The sequence below is a fragment of the Mesoplodon bidens genome (genome assembly GCF_964165515.1).
Source record: "Mesoplodon bidens genome assembly, chromosome: 2".
NCBI lineage: Eukaryota > Metazoa > Chordata > Mammalia > Artiodactyla > Ziphiidae > Mesoplodon > Mesoplodon bidens.
In genome coordinates this window covers 94,632,341-94,659,778 of record NC_138177.1, presented here as the reverse complement: position 1 = coordinate 94,659,778, position 27,438 = coordinate 94,632,341, and the positions used below count along the sequence as shown (strand labels likewise).

General features: G+C 34.2%; 1 protein-coding gene across 5 annotated transcripts; it reads left to right on the top strand.

Moving 5' to 3' along the window:
* Window positions 1-1,644: 1,644 nt before the first annotated feature.
* On the top strand, window positions 1,645-26,792 carry RNPC3 (RNA binding region (RNP1, RRM) containing 3). Of its 5 annotated transcripts, none has more exons than XM_081225577.1 (15): window positions 1,645-2,183; window positions 3,351-3,398; window positions 7,793-7,911; window positions 9,072-9,155; window positions 9,570-9,681; window positions 10,781-10,849; window positions 11,326-11,417; window positions 14,227-14,352; window positions 17,058-17,209; window positions 19,527-19,688; window positions 20,773-20,867; window positions 20,956-21,014; window positions 23,196-23,328; window positions 24,037-24,108; window positions 25,148-25,290. In XM_081225577.1, exons 1-14 carry the CDS (start codon window positions 1,992-1,994, stop codon window positions 24,094-24,096), a joined length of 1,503 nt encoding a protein of 500 aa, XP_081081703.1. In that variant the 5' UTR covers window positions 1,645-1,991; the 3' UTR covers window positions 24,097-24,108; window positions 25,148-25,290. The 5 variants fall into 5 exon arrangements, with proteins under 5 accessions (XP_081081703.1, XP_081081702.1, XP_081081701.1 ...); XM_081225576.1 differs by having other exon boundaries at window positions 11,275-11,417; window positions 17,061-17,209; XM_081225575.1 differs by lacking the exon at window positions 25,148-25,290 and adding an exon at window positions 26,680-26,792 and having other exon boundaries at window positions 1,646-2,183; window positions 11,275-11,417.
* The last annotated feature ends 646 nt before the right edge of the window (window positions 26,793-27,438 follow it).

Here is a 27,438-nt window from a genome sequence, read left to right as displayed (position 1 = left end):
ACCCTGGGTCTACTTTTGTTTTTTTTTTCCCTCAAAGCACTTATTTACTCTCCAAAAGGGACTCATTTACTTACTTATCTACATGTTTTAGTCTGTCTTTATTACTAGAGTGTAAGTGCCAAGAGAAAAAGTATTACCTTGTTCTTCCTCCTCTCAATTTCTCAACACTGGCATGCCCCATGGATCAATACTGATCCCCTTTCTCTCTACCTACACTCTTATACCTTGGATATAAGTATTATATGTGTTGATGTTATATATGTATCTAGTGTTGATGTTTCTCCAGAATGCCATAATTACACATCCAACTGCTTACTTCAAACACTGGATACTGAATAGATACTTTAAATTTAATGTGTTCCTTCCTCCCCTACAGTCTCTAATCTAGCTACACTTTAGTTAACTCTTCTTATGCTCAGTAAATGGCATCATCATCCACCTAGATGGTGGACAGTTGGGGCTCAAGCCAAAACCTCAAAATTTATCCTTAATTACTCTTCTTCATCTGCAAGTCTATCTATTCTACTTCCAAAATACATCTCAATTCCTGTTCCTTTTCTCCATGTCTACTGTTGCCTAACTATTTCTAGCAGTGTCTTTTGCCTGGGCTACTGCAATAGCCCAACTGGTCTTCCTGCTTCTACTCCATTTTTCACACTGCAACCAGAGAAATTTTCATATCTAAAATTTAATCATTACATACATATACACATACACACAGACCTCTACTAAAAATTCTGTCAGTTTCCAATTGCTCTTCGGTTAATCAAGACTTCAAACTAAACCACAGGGCCCTCATGGTCTCGCTCTATATACAAGACATTTTGTGGAGGGGTTCTCCATAGTTTTTCTAGTTTTTATTAATGTCTGTCCCTCCCTTGTTCCCCAACCCGTCTTCCATGGGAGCCAAACTTTGATATAGTGTTTACTGCTATACAGTTACCATCTAATCAAGTAGCAAATAAAAAAGAGAGGTTAAGAGGCACCTTAGGCCTCCAGACTGTAGTAGCTGCACCTAAAATAATACCTCTATCCAGAATCCTCAATGCCCTCTTTGTATGGAATAAGGAAGACTTCTCTGCCTCGCTCCATTAAGGAATGGGGCAGAATAGTGTAAAGGCCAGTCACACTAGCAGGGTCAAATCCCAGTTCGGTCATTTAATAGCTGTGTGACTTACACCTCCCTGTATTGTACATCAGAGTGCTCAATTGTAAAATGGGGAGGAGTACCTACACCTTAGAGTGGTTGATGGGATTTATATTAGGGCATCTCTCCCTAGAGGCCTCTAATTCCGTGAAAGGGAACCACGGCCAGACCGTATCAGGCTGCTGCTACGTGTCCGATGATTCAAGAAAACAAGTGTCTGTCTCAACTTTTTGCTCCTTAAAACTGAGTTCTCCTGGCTACGTGAAGGCTACTGAGCCAAAGAAAGAATGTGCAATCTTTAGGCATTATCATCCCTAGTGTAGACACAGAACCGGTATTCCCACACCAAGTCCCAGCCAGCCAATCAGACGCACTTTGCAATCTGCCAGGATTAGAAACCCGGCTAGCGCAACTCCAGACCTCCCTGGCGCCACGCCCAGACCCGCTACCAGCTAGCACATGCGCAAAAGTGACTCCTTCTGGCCTTGGGGTTACTTCCTCTTTCGTGAAAGGGGCTGAAGTCTCTCACGCATTGACAGTTTTTTTAAATCCTTACGCCTCTCTCGGGGGAATTTTTGTTTTTAATGCCGTCATCAACTACCTGGAATTTGAATCATTTTGCTTTCCCATCACCGTGGAACTTTGACCTTCAGTCTGAGGAACGTGTCTCCGAAGAGCTGGCACCCGCCCGTGGTGCAGGTCTCGCGAGAAGGCTACATCTCTCGCGTTACTTCCTTGTTTCCAGAATCCTTAGCGCGAAGTGGGAAAACACTCATTTAGCTCAGCTTTTTATGATCCCTGCGGTTTCTTCAGTGGCTTCCCTGTTGTTGGTTCTCCGTGAGAAATGGCGGCTCCAGAACAGCCGCTTCCGATGTCGAGAGGATGCCAGAGCTCTGCTTCGCTTTCTCCGCCGCGGGGCGACCGAACCCTTTTAGTGAGGCACCTACCAGCCGAGCTGACCGCTGAGGAGAAAGAGGACTTACTGAAGTATTTCGGGGCGCAGTCCGTGCGCGTCCTGTCCGATAAGGGGCGACTGGTAAGGGCGCGCCGGTCCCGAGCCTCCGGGGAAGGCCCTTGGCCATTGACCTGGGGAGGGGGAGTTCTGACAGAAGGAAGAGGACAGAAAAGAGTGAGGGAGATGCGCTTGTGTAGTGGGGGCTTCCCAGTCTTTCCTCCTTCATATCAAAATATCTTGCGTCCCAAGTCAAGTTTTAATTGGCTCGAGCCTAGGTTAGTCTCCGCGCTGCGGAAAAGGGCAAGTGAGAAAGGCAAAGAAGAAAAACTGAAAAGAGAAGCTTAGTTATGTTCTATTTTCCCATCCTGGGAATCTCGAAACTCCTCTGCATTTGGAGGTATTTCTCTTAGGCTCAAGAATACTCTCAGAAATATGTAACGAAGGACTGTTTAAAAATCTTGGTTTACTTATAAGCCAGCGTCAAGACATTCATCAAAATAGAGGAGAAGCTACACTAGTCAGTAACTTGAGTAAACTAAGTTACAGGATTTCTACTAAGTTTTTGACGAAGATGTTCTTCATAAAAAATTTCCAACGGAATCCTTCAGGGAGCAATATTTTAAGACTGTTCAAAGTCCAACACTGGGAGGTACACAATTACTTTATTTTCCTTTATACCTGAAGATGTTTTAGATGAGTTCTCTCCATTAAAATAGCAGTGGTGATGTTAAGTTTCTGCCAGATGACCTGTGATGGGGCGAAACATCAGTGGTTAAAGTCTCCCCAGGTGTTTCTAATAATGCAGCCAGGGTTGAGAATTACTGAGTTAGGAGAAAGACCAATTTAAACTTTGCATTTGGCTATATAGAGGAAAGTTTAGATCATAGATGCGTTATACATGGAAGATATTTTATATTTTTGGATGGTTTAAGGGTGGTCCTCTGTGTATAGTAGGGGTTTTTAAACTTATGGACTGTCGAACTACTTGAAAATATATGTAAAACATGCTGTGTGTGTGTGTGTGCGTGTGTGCGCGTGCGTGCCCCTTTATATGAGAAAGTCTTTCAAAGGAGTTTGATCCTAAACTGATTAAAAAGCAGTGTACTGAATTTAGTAATCAGTTAAATGATCTGGATTTCCTGTCCTTTTCTGTGATTTTATTAATGTGTCAAATCACTGTCAGCTGGTAAAATATCAGACTTCCTTATGAGAAATTATATTTGAAATAATTTGTACCTTGTTTTTCAGAAACATACAGCTTTTGCTACTTTCCCTAATGAAAAAGCAGCTATAAAGGTATGACTTTTTCTTTTCTATTATTAACAATTTTCTGTTATCCAGTTTTAGTTCAAAAATGGAGCATAATGTTAAACAATAGTTTTTAAAAGCAAAAGGGTTTGTATTTTCAGAGTCTGCCCCATAGGCTACATTTGGTTTGTCATCTGGCAGATTTTGCCCAATGTTTGGGCATAAGACTAGTAGATTAACTGGAACATGAATTAAAATTGAATTGTAATCTCGTATGTAATTAAAAATGACAAGTTCTAAATGATGCAAACATTGATAAATCTCTGTAACTGTTGCAAGACAAGATGTTTTAAGCATTAAATGGAAAAAATATATATATTAAAAAAAAATCCTAGGGGATCATTTGCAAAGGAGGTGACCTTTGAGGTAGACCTTTAATGATTAGTTAGATTTTGAGAAGAAAACAAAGGGAGATGGACCTTCCAGGTTTAGAGAACACTAAATAAAGCTGTGGGGCATGGAAAGTTCTAAGTGGAGCAAAAACTAAGGGTTGAAATTGAAATAGGACTTGGAAGATAGGTTGAGTCTAAATTTGGGTGGAAGGGAGGGAGGGATTGAATTTTGTTTAGTAGTTTTTCTTAAGGCACTTGATATATTTGAGCTGACCAGTAATATGGTCAGGTCTGTGAAAGACATCTGGTAGAGTTCATGTAACGGATTGGATATGGAAAAAGATTAGAAAGACCAAATGGGAAAGCAAAGATAAGAGAAATGTTATAATGGCTAAGGCAAGAGAAAGGATCTGAATAAGGCAGTAAGAAGACAAAGAAAGAAGTAGATACACATTTGGTAGAGATTGTGTTTGTTGGTCCTTTGATCCCTGTAGATGTAGTGGTTGAGAGAGAGGGAATACTTGGAAATTTTTGGACTGAGTTATTGGGTTATTACATTAGTTGACATGAAGGGCAGGATTCAGAGGATGTTTGCAAAGGTAGGTAATGAATTCACATATTATCTATTAATTTTGTGGAGCCTGTGGGCTACTTCTGTGGAAATATTTTAAAAACAATTAAAAATATGGGCCTAGAGCTGAGGCAGGGTTAAAAATGGAGTTTCCTCAACAAGGTAAATGGATATGGTTGCCCAAAGGGAGAAGAGCCAACAAAGAAGACTGGGAGGGAGAAGTTAAAAAGGAAGTAGAACTAGAAAATAAATTCTCATGGATGCAAGGAGAAGAGAGTTTTAAGAAGATAAGATCCTGTGATGACACAAGGTGAAGAATGAACACAGTCTATTAGTAAAGTATTTTTATTGTGAAACTATAGAAATGACCCAAATTTTTATCAGTAAGAGGAAAGGATACTTTAAATTGTAGTATATCCATACACTGGACTACAACCCTCAGAGAATGAGCTCAAATGAATATGTACTAATAAGGAATATAGCCCAGATAGAGTACATGAATAAAGTTGCAAAACATTATATAATATGTAACCTTGGAATTTTGGAAAACTAGTATCAATACTGTGTATGTTAGTTTATAGAACAAAATGTAGCAGAGCTATAAACCAAATTGAATAATAAATGTCTTTCTCCAAGGATGGGATTACAGAGGACTTTCACATTATATGTATTAAAGTATAGGAAAAATTTTTTTTCAGAAAAGACCTTTTGAAATATAGCATAAAAAGTTTTTAGTAAAATATGGTAATGAAAACCACCTTGTTTTAGAGTCAAGATTAACTTGGGGGAGAGGGCATGGAACCAGTCATTGTCTAGCATTAAAACTTAAAAGCCATAACTTTGAAAAGAATGTGTGACATACATTTTGAGAGGAAGAAACTTAAAGCAATTCAGCAATTCAGCCGTATTTCAGATAATCAAAGGCTCACTGATAGTAAGAGGTCTAGGCTGATTTAAGGACTTGAAAATTATTGAAACATATAGAAAATTGCTTTGTATAATGGAGTCGAGTAAGGATGCATAAAGATGGTAGAATAAAATTATCGTCCCTGTTGGGCTTCCCTGGTGGCGCAGTGGTTGAGAGTCTGCCTGCCGATGCAGGGGACACGGGTTCGTGCCCCGGTCCGGGAAGATCCCACATGCTGTGGAGCGGCTAGGCCCGTGAGCCATGGCCGCTGAGCCTGCGTGTCCAGAGCCTGTGCTCCGCAGCGGGAGAGGCCACAGCAGTGAGAGGCCCGCATAACGCAAAAAAAAAAAAAAAAAAAAATTATAGTCCCTGTTAAGGCCTAAAGTTCCATTTGTTCAAAAAATATTGAGTGCCTGCTATTTGCTAGATGCTGCTTTAGGTCTTGGGATATATCAATGAATAAAACACAGATTTATGCCCTCATCGGAGCTCACATTCTCAAAGGGGAGACAGACCATAAATAATAGCTTAATGAGTTTAATATTTTAGAAAATGATAAATGCTATAAGAAAAGAACCATAGGATCAGGAGTGCTGGGTTGGGAGGATTAAACTACAGTTAAGGTGGTTATGGTCATATTTGAGCAACATTTTAAAGGAAGTGAAGGAAGTTAGCTAAGGGAATTTTGGGGAAGTGCATTCCAATAAGAGGAATAGCTGGCATGCACTAGCTTGTGGCTAAAGCAAAAAAAAAAAAATGAGGGGAGATACTGAATTTGAGATCAGAGAAGTAAGAGGGCCATATCATGTAGGTACTGTAAGGACCGTAGATGTTACTCTGAGTAAAATTGGGAGCCACTGTAGTATTGTTAGCAAAGCAGTAACATAATTCACCTTATATTTAAAAGTATCACTTTGTGTTGAGAGTAGATGGAAGGCAGGGAAGAGTAAAAACAGGGAAATCTGTTAAAAGGTTATACTGTTAATTCGGTCCAGAGATGATGGTTGCTTGGACCATGATGTTAGCAGTGGAGATGGTAGGAAATAATCAGATTCTGGATATATTTTGTAGGTAGAAGCAAACAGGATTTCTCAGTGGCTTGGATATGCAACGTGGGAAAGAGGTGTTAAGGATGGTTCCAAGATTTTTGACATGAGTAAATGAAAGAAGGGGGTTACCATTGGAAGGTTCCAGATGGAGAACATTTGAGGGGGGATGGGGAGAGAAGATTCAATTCCTGAAGTCTTAATTTTAAAATATTTAAAATTAAGAGAAGCTTTCCAGTAGTTTGGATATATGTTCCTGGATTTAAGGACAGAGGCTTGGGCTGAAATTATAAATTGGGAAATCATCAGCATAGAGATGGTTTTTAAAATTAGAGTGCTGGATTAGATAGAGAGGACCAATAATAGACCTCTGGAGTATGACAGCATTAAGAGTTTGAGATGGCATAAGCCACAGTGATTGAGGAGTAGAAACCAATGAGCTGGGAAGAAACCTGTAGGAAATTATAGTGTCTAGACACCAAGTGAAGAACATGTATGAAGGAGGAAGTGGAGTGATTGTGTTAAATGCAGTAAAATGAAGATTGAGAATTGACCATTGGTGTGGCAGTACAGAATTTGTTGTTTATGACAAGCAGTGTCAGTGGACTGATTAAGGCATGAACCTGATTGGAGTGGGTTTGAGACTGGATGGGCAGAGAGGAATTTTAGATAGAGGGCATAGATAATTCTTGAGTTTTACTGCAAGAGTAATTTAAGGCGGAGTGTGGGGTGGGGGCGGGTGGGGGAGAATGATAAGTTGGATCAACAGATAAAGAAAAAGTATTTTTTAGGATGGGAGAAATCAGACTATGTTTGTATGCTGATGTCGATGATCCAATAGAGGACAGAAAATTAGCAATGTAGGTAGGAACACACCCTGTACAGTTCCAGAGAGCAGAAGAGAGGCTGGGAATTAGTATACAAGTAAAACAACTAGATTTAAATAAAAACATGGATTGTTAACATATGATAACAGATAGAGGATAGAATATGTGGAGGCAGAAGCTGGTAGATGGGAACTTATGGTGAGAAATCTGAAGTTCTCATCTTGTTGCTTCAGTTTTCTCAAAGTAAGAAGCAGTATCCTAGGCTAAAAGAATGGGACTGGAGTATTGTGAGGTTGAGGAAGAAGGAAATAGTACAAAATATTGTCTTAGAGATTGGTAGAAAAAATGAACTAATATAATATATGACGGTGGCTTCCTTAAGGGTCACCCTCAGATTTGTGGTTGTGAATTTAAAGTGAGACTAGCCCAATTCATTATGTTTGTTTTTCTAACCATTTTCAGCTGCCTGGGTATAGGCAGCATTGTATTTAACCAGATCTTAGTTTTCCTAAGTGATTGGAAGCAGTTGCTTAATAAGTAATGAAGCCTTGTCAGCCTGAGATGAGAAATGGGTAAGAAATAGCCAAGGAAATGTTAAGAGTGTTAACAAAAAACATGTATAAATTATTTTATATATGGTAGCTAACAAATAATTTTGGTACAGTTATTAATTTTTTATTTTTACTCTTCCAACTGAAGGCATTGACAAGACTTCATCAACTGAAGCTTTTAGGTCATACTTTAGTTGTTGAATTTGCAAAAGAGCAAGATCAAGTTCATTCACCATGTCCTTCTTCAAGCACTGAAAAAAAGAAAAGGTATGTAGCTAGGTTTTCGTACATTTTAAAAGTGTTTTTTTAAATCCGTTGTATTGCTCTTGGATTGTTTTCAGACTAGCAGGTAAATAATTTGAAACAGTAAATGGTTATATCTTTCTACTGAATCTCGTACATTAAAGCAATATATTTGTTCATTCCTAATTGTGCATCAGGAACCTGAGTATTGATTTAATATTAGGAATTAATCAATGTGAAGTGGGAAAAGAGTAGGGAGAAAAGCATTCAACTTTAAGTGGAGGGAAGGTAACTCGTATAAAGTCCTTGTGTTAGATATAGCAAGGTGTCATGAATAGGCGTGGCCTGGTATTTGGGTCCCAGCTGTAATTCTTTGTAGTTATATAACCTTTATAAATTTGCTTTACACCAGTGGTTCTCAAAGTATAATCCCTGTACCAGCTTCATCATCTAGGATCTTGACTGAAAGAAAGATTCTGAGGCCTTAACCTAGTCCTACTGAATCAGAAATTTGGGGTATTGGGGGTGGGGAGGAGGATAGGCCCCAGCAGTCTGAGTTTTAACAGACCCTCATTGATGTACATTGAGAAAATTTGTGTGCCACTGATTTATACCATGTGAACTTCAGTTTTGGTGGGGCGGGGGTGTCAGTGAGATTTATCATAGCATCTTCATAGGGTTGCTGTGAGGAGTAAATGAAAATGTGCCATGCCTTCTATAATATCTGGAATAGATACTCTTTTTCATTGGTGTTTACTTAAATAGTTGAAAGTTTTACTTATGGAACTGTTTTCATAATGCCTTGTTTGAAAAGATATGTCATTTATTTATTTAGTTATTTACTTTGGGCTGCGTTGGGTCTTTGTAGCTGCATGCAGGCTTTCTCTCGTTGCGGCGAGCGGGGGCTATTCTTCGCTGCGGTGTGCGGGCTTCTCATTGTAGTGGCTTCTCTTGTCGTGGAGCACGGGCTCTAGGCGCATGGGCTTCAGTAGTTGTGGCTCATGGGCTTAGTTGCGCCACGGCATGTGGGATCTTCCCGGACCAGGGCTTGAACCCATGTCCCCTGCATTGACAGGCAGATTCATAACCACTGTGCCACCAGGGAAGCCCAGTATGTCATTTTTATATGCAATTTTTCATTCTATTTCTAAAGGTAAGATCAACTTTGATTCTGTATTTCTTAGGTCTGATGATACTGTGGAAGATGATAAAGAAAAGAAAGAACTTGATTGTTTAACCATAGAAAATGGAATTGCACCAAACCATGGGTTAGCATTTTTTGTTTGTATTACATCATTCTTTTGGTTTTGTTTTGGATAGGTGGTGTGTGTGTGGGATGTGTGTGTATTGCAAATAAGATAATTTTTTAAAGAACATTTTATTATGTATCGTGCATATTTTTAATGTGCTGATTAAACATACTGAGCTCTAAGAGTTTGTCACTGAATTTGGTTCCATTAAAATGTTCAGTTGTAAGATATTCTCTGATAAGAAATGCCGTATTCTTCTATAATGCAATCAGAAGGCAAGTTTCTTTTTAAATGTAATCAATTGGATCTGTTTGGAACAGAGTACTCTTACTGAATCATTTGAGCAATTTGTATGTTATTAGTTTACCTAAAATGAGTTATTGATATGAAGCTTATTAAAACACAATAAGCATTTTAAAATATTTTTTTTAGGCTGACTTTCCCTCTAAATTCATGCCTCAAGTATATGTACCCACCACCTTCAAGCACAATTCTAGCAAACATAGTAAATGCTTTGGCAAGTGTGCCTCAGTTCTACGTACAGGTAAGTAGAATAAAACGTTCCTCAAAGTAAGTACTTGTACAACCTTATATGTTACTTTTCATGCTAATTCTCAAACTTTTTTTTATAATAGTATTAGACTAATTCCTATAGGGACAATGATGTTTCAGTATTTTAAAGGTGTCTTCATTTGTGCTGCTATAACTAAGTACCATAGCCTGGATGGCTTTTAAATAATAAGAAAATTATTTTTCACAGTCTAGAGGCTGGAAGTTGGAGATCAGTGTGCCAGCATGGTTAGGTTCTGGTGAGGGCCCTCTTCTGGGTTGCAGATGGCCGTTTTCTCTTTGTATCCTCATGTAGCTGAAAGAGGGTGAGACAGCTCTCTCTTGTGCTTTTTATAAGGGACGCTAATCCCATTTATGGGTGTTCTACCCTTATGACCTAATTACTTCCCAAAGGCCTTATGTCCTAATACCATCCCATTGTGGGTTAGGATTCAACATAAGAATTTTGGAGGGGGACACAAACATTCAGTCCATTGCAAAAGGTAATAAAAAATTACTATATTCAAGTAAATGCTTTTATAAACTATAGCTTAAAAATACTAACATGTTTAGTATTAATAATACTAATAAACATAAGCTAATTTGGGAAATATAATTTCTGGTAATTCTTTGTTACTTCAGCATACACCTTTTCCTTTCTTAAAGGAAAGGACATAGAGGACCCCTCAGCAAATGCTTGAAAGTACTGACAATAAAACGTACTTTTAAGTACAAAATATAGATGATACTTCTTTGTTGTACTTCTCTGTTTCATAATTTCACAATAATCAAGGGGAAAAATAACAGTTCAGTAAATTTTTATATTGTAAGAACATGACATTTTTAATAATGAGAATAATTGTATTTGTAGAATTGACAAATATTTTAGGAAGGCTAATCTTCTGAGATACACCAGTGCCTGAGATATACTAGTTTAGCCCTGTCCTGGGATTATAAAGGCAAGAGGTGGTCCTTCCTTTGCACTAAAGTAATGAATAGTGTTATTGCAAAGTTTTTAAGTACATAGAATATCAGATATGAGTTGAATCATCATTTTTCTATTTTATTTTAAATGTTTTACCACTTTTATTAAGGTGCTTCATCTTATGAATAAAATGAATTTGCCCACACCTTTTGGACCAATTACTGCAAGGCCTCCCATGGTAAGAAAGCTCTTAGAATTTTCAAGATTCAAAATTTCTCTTCTTGAGGTGAAATTATTGAGGCTAAATTTTACAAATGTTGTGCCAGTGACCTCTAATGTCAGAGAGGTCTAAGCCTGCAGATCAAGAAGAAAGAGAGAATTATATGTGTGGGAGTTTTTTATGCTAACATTTCATTGACTAAAATTCAGTGGAAATCTAACTGCAAAGGAGGTTTGGAAATTTAGTCCAGCTAAGTGCCAAGGAAGAATAAACAAGTTTTGTGATCAGCTAAAGGCTGCTAAGACAAGTGTTTCATCAATATATGTTGAATGTGTAGAAGAAAATCATGAGGTAGAGAGATGCGAGAATCATGTATCTGAAAGGAAATGGTTTTCTAAACATCATAGATTACCATAGTATTTTTGCTTTGTTCTTTTAATTAGTATGAGGACTATATGCCACTACATGCTCCTCTTCCACCTGCATCTCCTCAGCCACCAGAGGAACCTCCTTTGCCAGATGAGGATGAGGAATTATCTAGTAAAGAATCAGAATATGAAAGCAGTGATGATGAAGACCGTCAAAGGTTTGCAATGTCAAATAATACTTGTTTAGATTCTAAGAAACATAGAATATGGGAGAGAGATTCTCTTGCTCTTCTTAAGTTTTGCATACACTTCTTCATAATTCAGGGTCTTTAGAATTTGTCTATCCCCAGCTCCCCATCGTGCTATAGATTAAGACCTGAAACTGGATATCAAGACTTAAGGGAACATTTTTGTATTATGTATAATTTTTTGGATTGATGATTATGGTATACAGTTGATCCTCATTATTTTTTGATTCTGTATTTGCAAATTTGCCTACTTGTTACAATTTATTTATGACTTTAGCGCCAATAATTACAGTACTTTTATGATCTTCTGAAGACAGCATGTGCAGAATGGTGAAAAATTTGAGTCTCTTGACATGCATATTCCTAGATGAGGTAGAACAAGGTGACATTCTGCCTTCTTGTTTCAGCTCTCATACCATAAACAAGTGTCTTTTTCACTATTTGTACCATGTTTTGCACATTTTTGTGCTGTTTCTTGTTGATTTTGCTGTTTAAAATGGTCTCCAAGCATAGTGTTGAAGTGCTGTCTAGTGTTTCCAAGATCAAGAAGGTTGTGATGTGCTTTATGGAGAAAATGCTGTGTGTTAGATAAACTTTGTTCAGGCCTGAGTTATAGCACTATTGACGGTGAGTTCAATGTTAATGAATCAGCAATATATATTAAATAAGGTGTTCTTAAACAGAAACACGCACAAAACCAGGTATGTATTGATCAACTGATGAAATGTGAGCACATGCTTGCAGGAACATCACTGCCCTAGGGGCAGTGATCCATTATTCACTAATTCAGTGTTTGTGGAGACTTTACAGAACAAAATTAAGTTGTATTTCTGTTTTTGTCAGCTTATTCCCCTGGACTTTATTCACCTCAGAATAATTTCTAGAGCAGTTCTATAGGATTTTATACAAAAACATTCACAAAAATTACTGCAAATGAATTATTCTTTTATCGGTTGTTCTTGATGATCTACATATATTTTGTTTAAAGATTCTGGCAAAAAGCAATAAATTGTTAATAATGTTCAGGTATATAATCCACAGCATAGCCTAAGACAGGAATTACTAAACATTTTCTGTATAGGGCCAAAGAGTTCTGTTGAAGTGGAAAGCAGCCATAGATGATACCTAAATAAGTGGATGTTGCTATCTTCCAACAAAACTTTTTATTTAAAAATAACAGACACTGACTAGATTTGGTCCTTCGGCTGTAATTTGTCAACCCCTAGCCTAAAAGACCTGTGTAGGCCAATGATGGAAATCTTAGGCAGATATGCACAGAAGCAACCAGATACAGAAGGAGTGGTTGACAGGAGTCAAAATCCAAGCAGAGAATCTAAGCAACATATATAAGTAATCAGCAGCAATTTGACTGTTACTGAGGCAACGTCCACTTGAGTAGTGGCTCCATATATTTTGTCTTTCTGAGGAAGGAGTGAATAGAGTATCTGTCTTGAATAGAGACAATAAGGAAGGCTGGCAGTTCTTAATAGACTAACTTGTTGCTAAATAAAGAATGTAGAACATTGCAATGGGCTAATTACTTAACCTGTAAATTTTATTTTCTTTATAAAAATAATAATAGTAATGATAAATGCTTTAATAGGCTAGCTAGAACCATTTTTGTTTTTGTTTATTTAGGTTTCCATTTAGGGATGTAGTGAGGAATCCTGCTAATTCATCTTGAGTCATGAGAACAAAGCCTTTGCATGAACTAACCTCTGGTTTCATGCTTCTCTGTTATCTTCTGGAAATATTATAAAATATGCCACTATGTATTTGTCAGCAAATGTCTATTGATTACTTACTTAACATATGCCTTGCACTGTGTAGAGTCTTAGTATACTTTGGGTGAGCAATCTATGAATATAGACATATATTTTGTATAACTGGATTTATTCATAAATTTTTTGGTAAACCATGATTGTTAAGAGGCTTTAAAAATTTATAACATGTTTTCATTTTTCCTCGCTTAAGGAAAAAAGGTTTAAAACTTATTTTAACCAAATTCTTCTTCACTACATTTTACTGTGCTTGTTTTGCTTTCAAATTTCACAAACTTAACTCTGGAGAAGTAGAGCTGTGACTAGTGATTTTTGAACTTGCTCTGTGGAAGCACTATATCTGATCCTGTGGAAGATCCAAGAAAGCCTAGACAAGATCTATTCTAGATATTATTCATAATCATAATGGAGATAAGCTATGTATAAGGTATCAATTGTCACCCCTTGATTGATTAAGCTACTTCAGAGTATAGTATTTGAAAACTCTGTTCTCAAGTATCTTGTTTATATAATGATGCTTTCCAACAATTATGCACAAAATATTTTAAGTAAAAGTACTTAAGTGCAGGTTCTTTTTAATAATTAAAATATGAATCAAAATAATTTTACTATGTTCGCAAGGTCTTTTGAATATTAGTCAAGAAAAGAGCAATAAAGTTACAGAGATTATATTTAGTGTATTTTGTTTAACTTTTTGGCATCAAAGTTCAGTCATTTGGGCAACTAATAATTTTTTTAGTAAAACATATCTTTAAAAATTGCAATTAAGTAAATTCCAAATTCCTTCAAACTAAGATGAAAGTTGAGCAAGGAGATTTGTAACTTGAGCTTTTGTCAGATTGATTATATCTTATTTGATGGCTTAGAAATTATAGTTATGCCATACAAATCATTTTATAATTTATAAGCTCAATACAAATTTGTTTAACAAAAGCAGTTATAAATAGCTATGCTTCTACAAAAAGAAATCTTTTCTACTTTTCTTTCCTCCAATGTAGAATGAGCAAACTAATGGAACTAGCAAATCTTCAGCCCAAAAGACCAAAAACAGTAAAGCAGCACCATGTGAGAAAAAAGAGAAAAATAAAGGATCTGTTGAATATGCCATCATCTGCTTCACACAGGTAATTTTGTTTTGGATTATAAGATAAGGGTTTTGTATGTACTTTGTCTGATTGCTTAACTCAAATCATACCTCACTCTGACTTTTATTTCGTCAGTCCACTGGTTTACCAGTGACTGCTTATTTGCCAAATTCACAAGTATCCTTAATTCTCAAAGTTGACCAGCATTTGATACTATTGACTACCCCAGGTTTCAAAATTGTCCACCCTTGATTTTACATTCTCTTTTTTTATTTCTCATCTTATTTCCTCTCTTCCTCTTTTCCTTCCTACTTTTTTCTTTTGTGACTTTCTCTTACTCACTCACTTGCTTTTTTTTAAAATCCTGGATTCCATATACTCCTGTCCATTGTCATTTTCTGTTCATATATTTATGCTCCTTGTTAATATCATTAATTTTTCAATGGTTCACTTGTTGCAGCTAATAGATTCCAAATCTCCATTTCTAGATTTAACCTCCTGAGATCTAAAGTCTTCATTTCCAGCTTCCTATTTGCATACTCAGTGTCTTGTAGGCACTTTTAAGATATTATCCAAAACAAAATTCATTTACTTTCCTTTCATTATCTCTTTCTCCTCCTGCATTCACAGTTCTGATAATGGCATCCATCACCAGTGTGTTTATATGAAATTTTGTTAATTTCTCCTAACTCCACTACCTGATATCAAACATTTTTTTACTTCAAAGTACCCTACCTGGTAAAAGTTCACATGTAGTACTGTACATGTACATGGCTTAGCACACAGGTCCCACCTTTAAATATTTATCAAATATGTGATAAGTTCTCTGATAAATATTATGTGGTTTGGAACATTCTTCCAAAGCTCAATGCTATCTTTTCAAACAGTGAGTTAATAGTCTTATGGGTAAGTAAGCCGTATGCACAGATGACTGTTACATTAGCAATTATAATAAATGGCATAAGAAGAAGATGTAACTAAGAATGAAGGGTTGTGAGGAAGGAGAGGTCACAGCCAGTCAAGAAATCTGGAAAGACTTTAAGAGATAGGAGACATTTGAGCTGGGCTTGAAGGATGAGAGGCAAAACTTAGGCAGGGAAGAGATATTCAGTGTGAATGAAAGAGTGAGTTTCCAGAGGTAGGAAAATTTGGTGCGTAAGAATAGAAATGATGAAAGGGAAAGCTAGAAGGATGTGGAGATAACTGCCTTAAATGTTAAGTTATGGTGTTTGAATACATTGAGGGAGCCATTGTAATGCCATTGATATTAAAAACAAGAATTTCTTTCAGACTTTGTCACCTTGTAATAAACTTTCCAGGAAAATTATGTAGATGTTGGGTGATGGTCAGGGCTATGGGTACGAAAGAATTTTATTAGGTATAAATTAACTTCCGACTATGTCTTAAACTTTCAGAGTAGAGAAATGGCCAATGAAATAGTACTTATTATGTGTATTTCGTTTGAAATATATTGTCCTTTTTTTCCTTTTTCACTGATTATCTGACATTTTGCTTAACAAATTTTCTTTGAAATTATGACAGAAATTGTACTTGCCTTTTTGCCATGGAATTCAATGTATTTTAATATCTTAATCAGATGAAAATTGCCATTAATTGCAATTTTAATTTTATTCAGCTTTTCTACAAGGTAAATTTCTCTTGAACTTGTAAGTAACTATAAATTGAGGAAGAAGTTTGTTAAAATGATCTTTTTACATTTTTAAAGGAATGGGTCTTTGGGTTTTTTTTAAATTATTATTTTATGTTAAGTATACATAATATGATGCATATTTCCCATGTATGTATGTTTTGACACCACAGTCCCATGCTTTTGATCTGTAGCAGCACCAAACAATTAAAAACTAATACAGTTGACCCTTCAGCAGCACAGGTTTGAACTGTGTGGGTCCACTTATATGCAGACTTTTTCTCAATAAATACTACAGTACTACATGATTTGAGGTTGGTTGAATCCCTAGATATGGATCCATAGATACAGAGGAACCATGGATATGGAAGGCTGATGAAGTTATATACAGCTTTTCAACTGCTGCAGGGTTGGGGCCCTTAACCCCTAAGTTGTTCAAGGGTCAGCTGTAATGTGAACCAATTAAATTTACCAATAGCCACATTAAAAGATAAAATTAATTCTAATAATATATTTTATCCAACGGATTATATCTGAAATGTTATTTTAACATATAATTAATATAAAAAGTTATTAAAACATTTTATATTTCTTTTTTCACACAATGTTGTTAAACTCTGGTGTATATTTTATACTTAGAGCATAAGTACAGCAACATTTCAAATGCTTATTAGCCACATGTGGCTTCTGGCTACTGCATTGACCTGCATAGGTTTGTTATATATAGTATATAGAATACAGTGCATAAAATGCTTACATTAAACACAGAATGAACTTTTTTGCTTATTGGTAAATATCCTGAAGTTTAGAATCAATAGTCCTAAAGTCCTATCTCTGTCATTTACTGAGTGACTTTATGCAATTTCTTAACACCCTTTAGCCGCAAACTCCTTATCTGTCTAAACTAGGAATTTAATAATACCTATATGAGAACATTTGTTAGGATTTATTGAAGTTAAATGTAAGTTACTTTGTTCAATGCCTATAGTGTGTTTTATCAGTGTTAGCTTTTTAAATCTAAAGTAAATATGAAATAATGTTTTACTCAAAATTTTATTTGCAATTACAAAGTAATGCTGTGATTGTTTGTAAACAGCAGTTTACATCCAGTGTTGTTACCTTCGGATGTATTTGACCAACCACAACCTGTAGGTAATAAAAAAATTGAATTCCATATATCTACCGACATGTCAGCTGCATTTAAGAAAGATTTAGAAAAAGAACAAAATTGTGAAGAACAAAATTGTGGTAAGCGTATTCTAGTTCTTTAACATGCTATGTAAAAATTCTTCTCAGTTTTTTTGTATTAGAATTAAATTTTATATGTTTTTTTTTAGTATTTGTGAATATATTTAAAATATGCAATTAGGTCTTTGTTAGCGTCTTAGAATACTATCCATTTTAAACTTTTTTATATAACTAAAATTGGAGCTTAGTGGTAAGATTGTCACAGTTACCTTTTGCTAGTAATGAACTCTAGGGTGAGGTTTAGTCTCGTTTTTGCTGATGTTTACACTAAAAATATGATAAAACAGTTTCTTGTATTGATCTGTTTTTTCATTGCTTGTTATATGTGATGCTCTGGTTTTATTAGTACAGTTGTATTATTGGTTAGGAAAACAAGCAGTGTGATTATTTTTGGGGTTGTAGATTTCATGTAAAAAAATTTTTCTTAATCCAAAAGACATGGAAGATTGTTTACAAGATGCTATTTGTTAAGTTTGAAGATAATGTATTGAATTACAGATTTTTTTCTGCTTATTTTAAACATTAATTTGATGTTATACTACAGTGGCATTTCTTTGTTCTTTAATTTTTAAATTTCAGAAATAATACCAGCTTATAGAAAATATAATCAAAACAGGAGCATATAAAGTTTTAAAAAGTTAACACCTCAAACCCCACTTCCCTATCCCAATACTTAGAGATAACCATTGTTAATAATTTGGTATGAAAATATCCTTCCAGATCTTATCCTATACTTGTGTATAAACATTTTATTTTCCCTTACTTTTTAAATTTTTTTTTTTTATTATTTTTATTTTTTTAATTTTTTTATTTTTTTTGTGGTACGCGAGCCTCTCACTCTTGTGGCCTCTCCCTTTGCGCAGCACAGACCCCAGACTCACAGGCTCAGCGGCCATGGCTCACGGGCCTAGCCGCTCCGCGACATGTGGTATCTTCCCGGACTGGGGCACGAACCTGTGTCCCCTGCATCGGCAGGCGGACTCTCAACCACTGCGCCACCAGGGAAGCCCCCTTACTTCTTTTTTTAAATAGCCATCATGGGTTACATTTTTATGGCTGCATAGCACTCCATAGTATAGTTATAACAATCTTTATTTAATTATACTCTATTGATAGAAGTTGAGGTTGTTTCCATTTTCTTTATTATTACAGAAAATTCTGGAATGTACATTTTTGTACATATATCTTTGAGCACTTGTGTGAATATAGGATAGAGTTCTAGTAAGTATTGCAAATATACTGAGTGATAAACTGTAACTGGTTTTAATTCCTGTCTCTCTGATGGTTAGTGAGAATGCATTGCCTTTTCAGATAGCTCCTTTTTTGTTTGTTTCAGTATTTATATTTGTATTTTTGTATGGTTTTCTTTCTTATCTCATGGCTAGTCACCCCTTGACACAAGTTTTTATTTTTTTAAGTTTAATTTACTCAAGGATTTAGACCTTTGTGAGGGGGGGACAATCGTCCCATTCTGCATCAACATAGAGTAATGCTGAATTAACAGTAAAAACAGTTTTAAAAGTTTTTTTCTTACTGATGCCTTCAGGCTACAGGAGGTCTGTTGGTACGACGGATTTTCTATGTTATGAGGAGACTTTTATAATCCTAAATATGACATGTTATTTGCATCATTTTCACAGCTTTTTTAGGGTTTTGTTTGTTTTTTTAGGTAGTATAACTAGAATTTTTCTACTGAATGTTTAATCCTGTCCTTCCCAACCCTCTCCCCCAAGTCAGTTTAATTTTTGCTGAAGGTAAGATTCATGTTTTCTGAATGCAATCCATTATGTTGCTATGTTGTAAATTTAAAATTTATAATCGTTTTTAATTTTCCTATTTGAATAAGTAATTAAGTGCGCAAATACTTCTTTTTCCTGACTTTGATTAGGATTGGCTCTTTTTTTTTTTTGGTGAGAAGCATAATGGATGTGTTTTTAATTTTCCTATTTGAATAAGTAATTAAGTGCGCAAATACTTCTTTTTCCTGACTTTGATTAGGATTGGCTCTTTTTTTTTTTTGGTGAGAAGCATAATGGATGTGTTTTTAGTACCCTCAAATGGAAGTGTCTTATTTTATGATTTTCATGTTCTAATGGCAGAGTTGAGTAGTCATGATAGAAACCATATGGCCTGCAAAGCCTAAAGTATTTACTGTTTGAGCCTTTATAGAAAAAGTTTGCTTATCCTTGTTTCAGAGTATTGAGAAAAACACCAAAGAGTTTTAGTGCTAGAATATATCTTAAAAATTAAAAATGGAGAAGAAAAACTGTTTTGAAGGGAGGGATTTTTAATGGCTGATGTCAATGTTAACTCTTAGACTTACCTGCTTCTGAAGTTGATGAATCCAATATAGGATTTGGAAAAATCTTCCCAAAACCAAATTTGAGCATCGCAGAGGAGATTAAAGAAGACTCTGATGAAATGCCATCAGAATGTATTGCTAGAAGGGAGTTGGAAAAGGGCAGAATTTCTAGAGAAGGTAATTTTCATGAAATAAACCAGCATTTATTCCATTTTACATTTCTTTGGCCCTTCAGAAGCAAAACAAATCTCTTCATGTTGTTTACTTTATTCAAAGCACATGCTTCAAAACATCTCTCCAGTTAATGTTTTTAATCACCACTTTTGGTATTTAGTACTCATACTTTATAGGGAGGAAAAGCATCTCTCAGTATAATGTTTCCAGTCTATATTTATTTGGAAGAATGTTTTCATTCCTGAAACTTATATGACATGTTAAATCAGTGTGGCCCACAGTCTGGAATTCTGTATTCTGGATACAGTTGATAGACCATCACAGTACTGTATCTGAGATGTATGCAGAGCAATTATTTGTCTAAAAAAAAATAGTTTTAACTATTTGGTGATTAAAAGCCTGTGTTTATGAATTTTATATCGTAATGTGATAGTTTTTTACTTCTTAACGGATTTTTCTTGTTTTAGTATATTTTAGGAAAATACTTAGGGGTTTTAGATTGACATGTAACACATTATAATTTTTCCCATAATAATGGGAAACAGACTTCCAACTGACATATTTTTGCCTAGAACATCTAGTTGTCAGTAAAGATGGTTATTGTCACTAAATAGGAGTAGCCATATAGAGAGTCAGAAGCCACAGTTTGCCTGAAATACTTGATTATTACATTTGAGTACTTTATTTTTACATTTGAATATATTGGTGCTGGTAGTTTGGGAGATTGACTTTAAGCAAAATAATTACACAAATATTTGGTAGCATCTTTATTTGCTTTAGTTTTTGTAATAAAGTAACTCATCTTAAAGTTAAGCTTTACAGAGTTTTAACAGAAATATTTTATTGGATAAATTTTAGTTATTCTAGATGCCTGAAAGTTTTAAACTTTTTTTCATATCACCACTTTAGATTTTTAATGGGTATTTTTATCCCATTAGTAACATTGCCATTAATTTGTATGGTTTTAACATTTTCTTAATGCTTATTTTGTCTATTTAACAGATATATTTGAATGCCATTATAGTTTTTCTTCGAAAAATTGATGAAACTGTCTTAATTTTGTATCCTTGTTTTGTTTTTGTATAAGAAATGGAAACACTTTCAGTTTTTAGAAGTTATGAACCTGGTGAACCAAACTGTAGAATTTATGTAAAGAATTTAGCTAAACAAGTTCAAGAAAAGGTAAGTTGAAATTTATAAATTGGTTTTATTATTTTACATGTTTTTCCCCTGGCTTTCCTTATTAGTCTTTTCCTTGTTGAAATTCTAGGACCTTAAATTTATTTTTGGAAGATACGTTGACTTTTCGTCGGAAACACAACGCATAATGTAAGTGTCATGTATATTCTCAAATTGTGTTTTGTTTTTAATCTGTTAGAAATTAGCCCTTTTTTAAACATCATTTCCCCTTTAGAGATTAAAATTATATGAAGAAATTGCTCTTATCTTTTAGACATCTAGAGCAAGAGTCAGCAAAGTTCTTTTTAAATTGACAGATAGTAAAAATTTAATATTATACTAAAATAGTATGGTGTCTGTTGCAACTACTCAGTTTTGTCTTTGTGGCATTAAAGCAGCTGTAAACAATACATAAATGAACAGTAATGGCTGAGTTCCAGTAAAGCATTATTTATAGAAACAGGCCTCAATCCCTAGCTCTAAAGCAGTGGTTCTCAAACTTCAACCTGTGTAAGAGCTTATTAAAACCATTTCCTTGGTCTATCCCTAGACAGTCTGATATTCTAGGTTGAGATAGGGCTCATGAATTTGTGTTTCTAAAATGTGTATGGATGATGACTAAGCTGCTGCTCCAAAGATTACATTTTGAAAACTAGCATTTTAATGACTCATCCAGGAATATATAGCAGTCAGGCAGAGTTTTAATGACTCATCCAGAAATATATAGCAGTCAGACAGAGTTTTAATGACTCATCCAGGAATATATAGCAGTCAGGCAGAGTTTTTTAGATTCTTACCATGGCAGTAACTTCTGTTCGTTCAATTCGGAAGGCTTCCAGTTTTATGAGTGCAGAAGAGAACGATATGATTTGTAAATGATATCAAAGCTAATGTTTGGAGTTAGAATTTCATTCTTTAAAATTTTATAATTGGTTAACTCTAAAGCATGTAAGATCTTGGCCATATAAATTAGAAGTAAAGAAAATTAGAAAAGGTAAGGAGAGAGACTTCTGAATGGAGGTAAATTAGATAAATGACTCTAGTTAATTTTGCTTTAATCTTCATGTGAAACTAATATTTTTAAAGTCTTATCTGGGCTATGTACCTTTTTATATAGGCATGCACAGTGATCACCATGTCTTAAAAACCATGTCCATTTTATATTCATTAGTGACAGATATATCTTATCAGGATAACAAAAGTTTATGTTGCTGGCCATGCAAAATACTGGCCCTTTTCCTTGTTGCCGCCTTTGAATCATGATTATAAGGGGAAAAAATTTAAAAATAGATAATATGTGTGTGTGTATATATATAAACATATGTATGTGTCACATAGGTATATATAAGTATATGTATTGTGTGTCTGTGTGTATATATATATACGCGCACACATATATATATATATAATGTATATACATTCTTTCTATTTCCAGTATTGCCTGCCATTAGAATTTGAAGGGAAAAGAAAATTCTATATTGAGCAAGCTGTACACATCAAAATGATAAATTAATAATTGTCTCCTGTGGGACTAGTCATGTGAATTTGTTAGAAAACAATTTAGCTGCATTTTTTGATACTTTAAATATTTTTATATGCTTTTGCTAGTCTCATAGACTAAATGGTAGGCAGTACTTTAGTTATAAATTAGTCTGTTTTTTTAAGTAGTTTTGAGTATAGTTTCCTCCCCCAAAATGTTGAAAAATGAATACACTAGGGAATAATAGAAGACTACACTTGGAATACAAATTCTGTTTTGTGTTTTTGGCTTTAACTTTAGCGATCGGTGCGACCTTGAAGAAGTCACTCCGTCTCTGTACACATCATCTGTAAAATGGTGGTTTTTGACTGGATGATCAGTGAAGTCCCTTCCTACTCTGAAATTCCATGTTACTTTTTCTGTAGTTCCTGTCAGCCCTTTTATTCTTGGTCGTATAGTTTTTTTTTTTTTTTTACTTGAGTAAATATCAGTATTAAATTGGCTGAATAAAACTGTTTAAAAATAGAGATATGAAAGAAAAACTTATGAAGTTTGCTTTTATAGTTGCTAGTAATATATGATTTTTAAATCACATATATTTATAACAGCTAAAAAAAGATAAGCACATCATCAAAATAATTCTGTAAGTATTACCTACTTAGAGAATCAATTTTAGAACAGAATATAAAATATAATTTTAGAAAGCTTGAGTAATGTGCTAATCAGATAGTATAGTCGTTTTTATTCTGAAACAGCAAATTTTTAAATTGTTCAACGCATTCCCATTGACTTCATCAGAATTCTTTGACAATTCTTTGAGTCAAAATCATTTTTTCTTCCGTGACTTCTAGGTTTGATATACGCTTGATGAAAGAAGGTCGCATGAAAGGACAAGCTTTCATTGGACTTCCAAATGAAAAAGCAGCAGCAAAAGCATTAAAGGAAGCTAATGGATACATTCTTTTTGGAAAACCTATGGTGGTTGTATCCTTCAAATCTGTCTGTTCCAACACTTATGGATCAATAGTTTTTAGGAGTAAGGGTATAATTAAAACCAATTTTTATATTATCCTTCATCTCAACAGCTGGTATTCTAGCTTGAGAATACTGTTATAAATATATTTAGTTGAGTCAAATGACAATGTTATTTAAATTTTTATTGGAAAATAAGCATCATGAGGTTATTAAAATCCAGCCAAGTGTAAACATTTTACTTAATACAGCTTAAAATATACATACTCATGCTAAGCCTAAGATACTATAGTATCCATAAGTACATTTGGAATCGTTAAAGAAAGATATGATTCGTTGTAGTTTTATTATCTTATATTTTATTGTATTATAATTCATATTTATGTTTGAGAATTTCAATAACAAAGTATATATCATTGATTTACCATCCTGCTTTCAGTAGTTAATGCAGTTTCAAACTAGAAATCAGTGGGATAAATGAAGGAGCAAAGGTCTAGGTGTAAAAAATGACTAAAAGAAAAGATAAATTTTTTATTTCTTCCTCAGATCATGGACAGCTAGGAGGCAGTCAACAAATATTTGATGAATGACTGAGTAGGGAGACAAATATAGAGATAAATTAAAAACTCTACTCCTACCCTACATTAGGAAGTTCTTGACAATTCATTAGAAAAGATTACTTTCATGTTTGTGAACAAAACCTTAATTTTTAAATATTAGCAGTTTGCTCGATCTGCCAGACCAAAACAAGATTCTAAAGAAGGAAAAAGAAAGTGTTAAAAATTAGTAAAGGTAAGTGTGGAGATAACATAATAAAAGGACAAGACTTTCTTGAGATAAAATTAAGGAAGGATAAAAGCCTGAGAGAATAGTAATTCGTGTACCTTCTAACATTTTTAAAGGATCCTCCCTCTGACTCTTTCTGTCTATGCAGTTAATTTCCATTAAACTTCACAATTAAAACTATGGAATAAAACCTATTTGTAAAAATTAAATTTGGAGAATGAATTTTATAAGGGCAGTGTATCTTTATTAGTCTTTATTTACTTTTTCTTCATAGAGTAAAGCGGTAGTTCTTAAATTTTAACATGTATTATAATCACCTAGAGGGCCTGATAAAACACAGATTACTGGGTTTCCCCTCACCCCCACCCAGAGTTTCTGATTCAGTCGGTCTGCAAGGGGGTTGGGCCTTGGGTAGTCAATCATCCCTAGTTTTCCTGTGATTAAGGGGTTTTCCAGGATACTGGACTTTTTAATGCTAACACTGGGAAAGTGTCTGCCACGCCAGGACAAGTTGGTTACCCTTGGTGGGAGCTGAGAATTTGCATTGCTAATTACTAATTGTACACCTCACAGAAATATGTACATATTTTTTTGGAATGAAGTATTTCATCTTTCAAATAAGTAATTTTAATTCATACTTAAGTAATTTAATGATTAAAAATTGTAGAATTAAGCATTTTATGTCACATTGATTTAAGAAAGATGAGTAGAAATATATTCCTTTTGTTTTTTATTATTTTAAATCTTTCTGCCTTAGTATACTGGAAGAATGTGAAGTAAGTGAGCCAGAATTACTGATGGTTAAGCTGAAAAAATTATATAAAGAAAATTTTGCCTAATGTTTGTTCCTTTTGGGAGGCACCTTGAATATTTGAATTTTGTTGTAAAGTGTCTATACTAGTATAGTCAGAAGTCTTACAAATACCTTAGAAGAACAGATAAAAATAAACCATTTTCAGTGTATGTTTAAAAAAATCATTTTATTTGTAAATCTAGTATGACAAATAAGAAAAAAATTAAATTGCATTCTGCTGTTCTTCTTTAGAAGCATTCCTGCGTAAATACTGCTGTAATACTGTCATACAAAGTGTATCCTTTCTTGTTGTATCCTTTTTGGGGCAGTGTTTTTTTGATTTTCCTGCAAGTGTTTTGTCTCTCCCCAACCCATTGATCCAGTTTAAGCAATAATTTTTTTACAATGTATTGAAATGAAGTACTTTAAAAATTATCTGTGTTGATTGAACAAATCTTTTATGGGATTTTTAGATTTGTTGCTAAATTTTCTGTGCTGTCCTTTAGGTTATGTAATTTTTCCAGGGAAAATTAGTGAATCAGGTCAGCTTTTTACTTGGACAATGTATACATTTGCTTTAACACAAATTTTATTCTTGTTTCTTCTATTTATGTATTTTCTAATCCTAATTCAGTAGCATATATGTTTTCTTTTTCATGATGTATCTGGTTTAGGTGTTCTGTATATATAATGTGTTGTAAAATTTGATTGGTTTTTTTTTCCTATTAAAAAGTACATTTGTTGAAAATTTAAATAACTGGATTTCAATGTAAATTCCAAATAAGAGTAGCAGACCTTACATCTGAGGTTTTATTATTGAGATAGCAAGTAGAAGTATCTTTTTTCCTCTTTCTTTTTCTAAGCAAAGTAAAACAAAAGGAATAAGAAAAGAGTAACAGAGAGGAGAATACATAATGTTGACTCAGGGTAGCTCAGTAAGTGGAAAGAAAAATTCTGGTAGGTATGTAAGAGCAGTGGTGTCCAGACTAGTTGATAAACAGAACCACCTGAACAGTGGTTCTCAGTTTTGGCTGCATATTGGAATGACTTGTGGAACTTTAAAAAAAAAAAAAAACTGACTAAAGAAAACAATAATAATAAACTAAAAAATATACTGATGCCTGGGTTTCTCCCCCAGAGTTTTGATTCAATGGTCTGGATTGCAGCATACATATTAGGATTTTCAGATTTCCCAAAGTATTGGTTCTAATGTGCAACCAAAGTTGAGAACTATTGAGGAAGGATTTTTACACATAAAGATTCCTGGACTCTGCCTTAGAGCTAATAAATCAGAATCTCTGGAATCAGGACCAAGAATCTAATTTAAAAAGGTCCCTTAGTAGTTCTAAAGACTGACCAGTTTGGATTCTACTTGTTATATTAAAATGGCAAGGTGGATCCGAGACACCAACCTAACCATCTAAACTTTTATAAGTAGGAAAATAAAGCATTGGAGCCTTTACATTTCTTTCTTGCAAATCCTGCTATAAATAGTACTATGAAACCAATGAAAAATTCTGTTAATCATTGTCACTCTGAGTACAAAAAGTTAGAGATACTGAAATTGCTGTTACTTTTTTCTATTGGCACAGTTAAAATGTTTTATTTTTTAATGTTATAAACCAGTTTCTGTGTAAGCTGTTTATTTAGACAATTAAAATTTTGTTGTACTGACATGATTCACTAATTTTCTAAGTATAAATGTTTTAGCTTTTAGGTATTTTAAAACTAGTGAACTGTTTTATAATCGTGATTACTTTTAATGAATTTCTATGGTATTTTAGGTTCCATTTGAATTTTTCATATCTCTCAAGTGCTTTCCAACTTTGTGGAGACGAAATTGACCACCTGGACTATGGAACTGTGCGTAACAGCTTTTAAAGTGTATTTAAAAATTAAAACTATATGCATTGAAATCAATTTATTAGAGATATATCACATGTATTTTAATCATCTTCCTCATATATAATAAATTATTTTCTTTCCAATAAAATAATGATCTTAATTTTTCTTTATGTTTTATACATCAAGGAAAGTATAATTTGATAATTACATAAATTTTTTATTAAGTAGTTTTATATTAAATATAAATTTTCTTTTATGATTACAAATATTGCCCTTTTGTCATTCTTACCTGGATAGTGATGCACTTAACATTTTTTTTATAGTAATCTTATTTCTTGTAATTACTCTAGGAGTGGTTTTGATTGGCTATGAGTTTTGATGATTTTTTTTGTTGTCGATTTTGTTTTTGTTTTTGTGTTTTTTTAGTAGTGGGGGATTTTTCGCAGTTTAGGGAATTTGTATCCTTGCCCTAACTTAGTTTTCCAGTTTTGTGTCCCCCAATCTATCAGAATGTCACTCAGTGGTGTAAATGTTTCTCATATAAAGTTATTCTCTTCCCTTAGTGAAATTAATTTCAGCTCTCTGTTAAGTATGAAACTTTGATATGTTTTATTTAATTTGCTCTGATTGATACTCTCCTGTGAGTATGTAATAACAGTTTTATCTCAGAGTCATGTCTTTGTTGGAATGATGTTGTG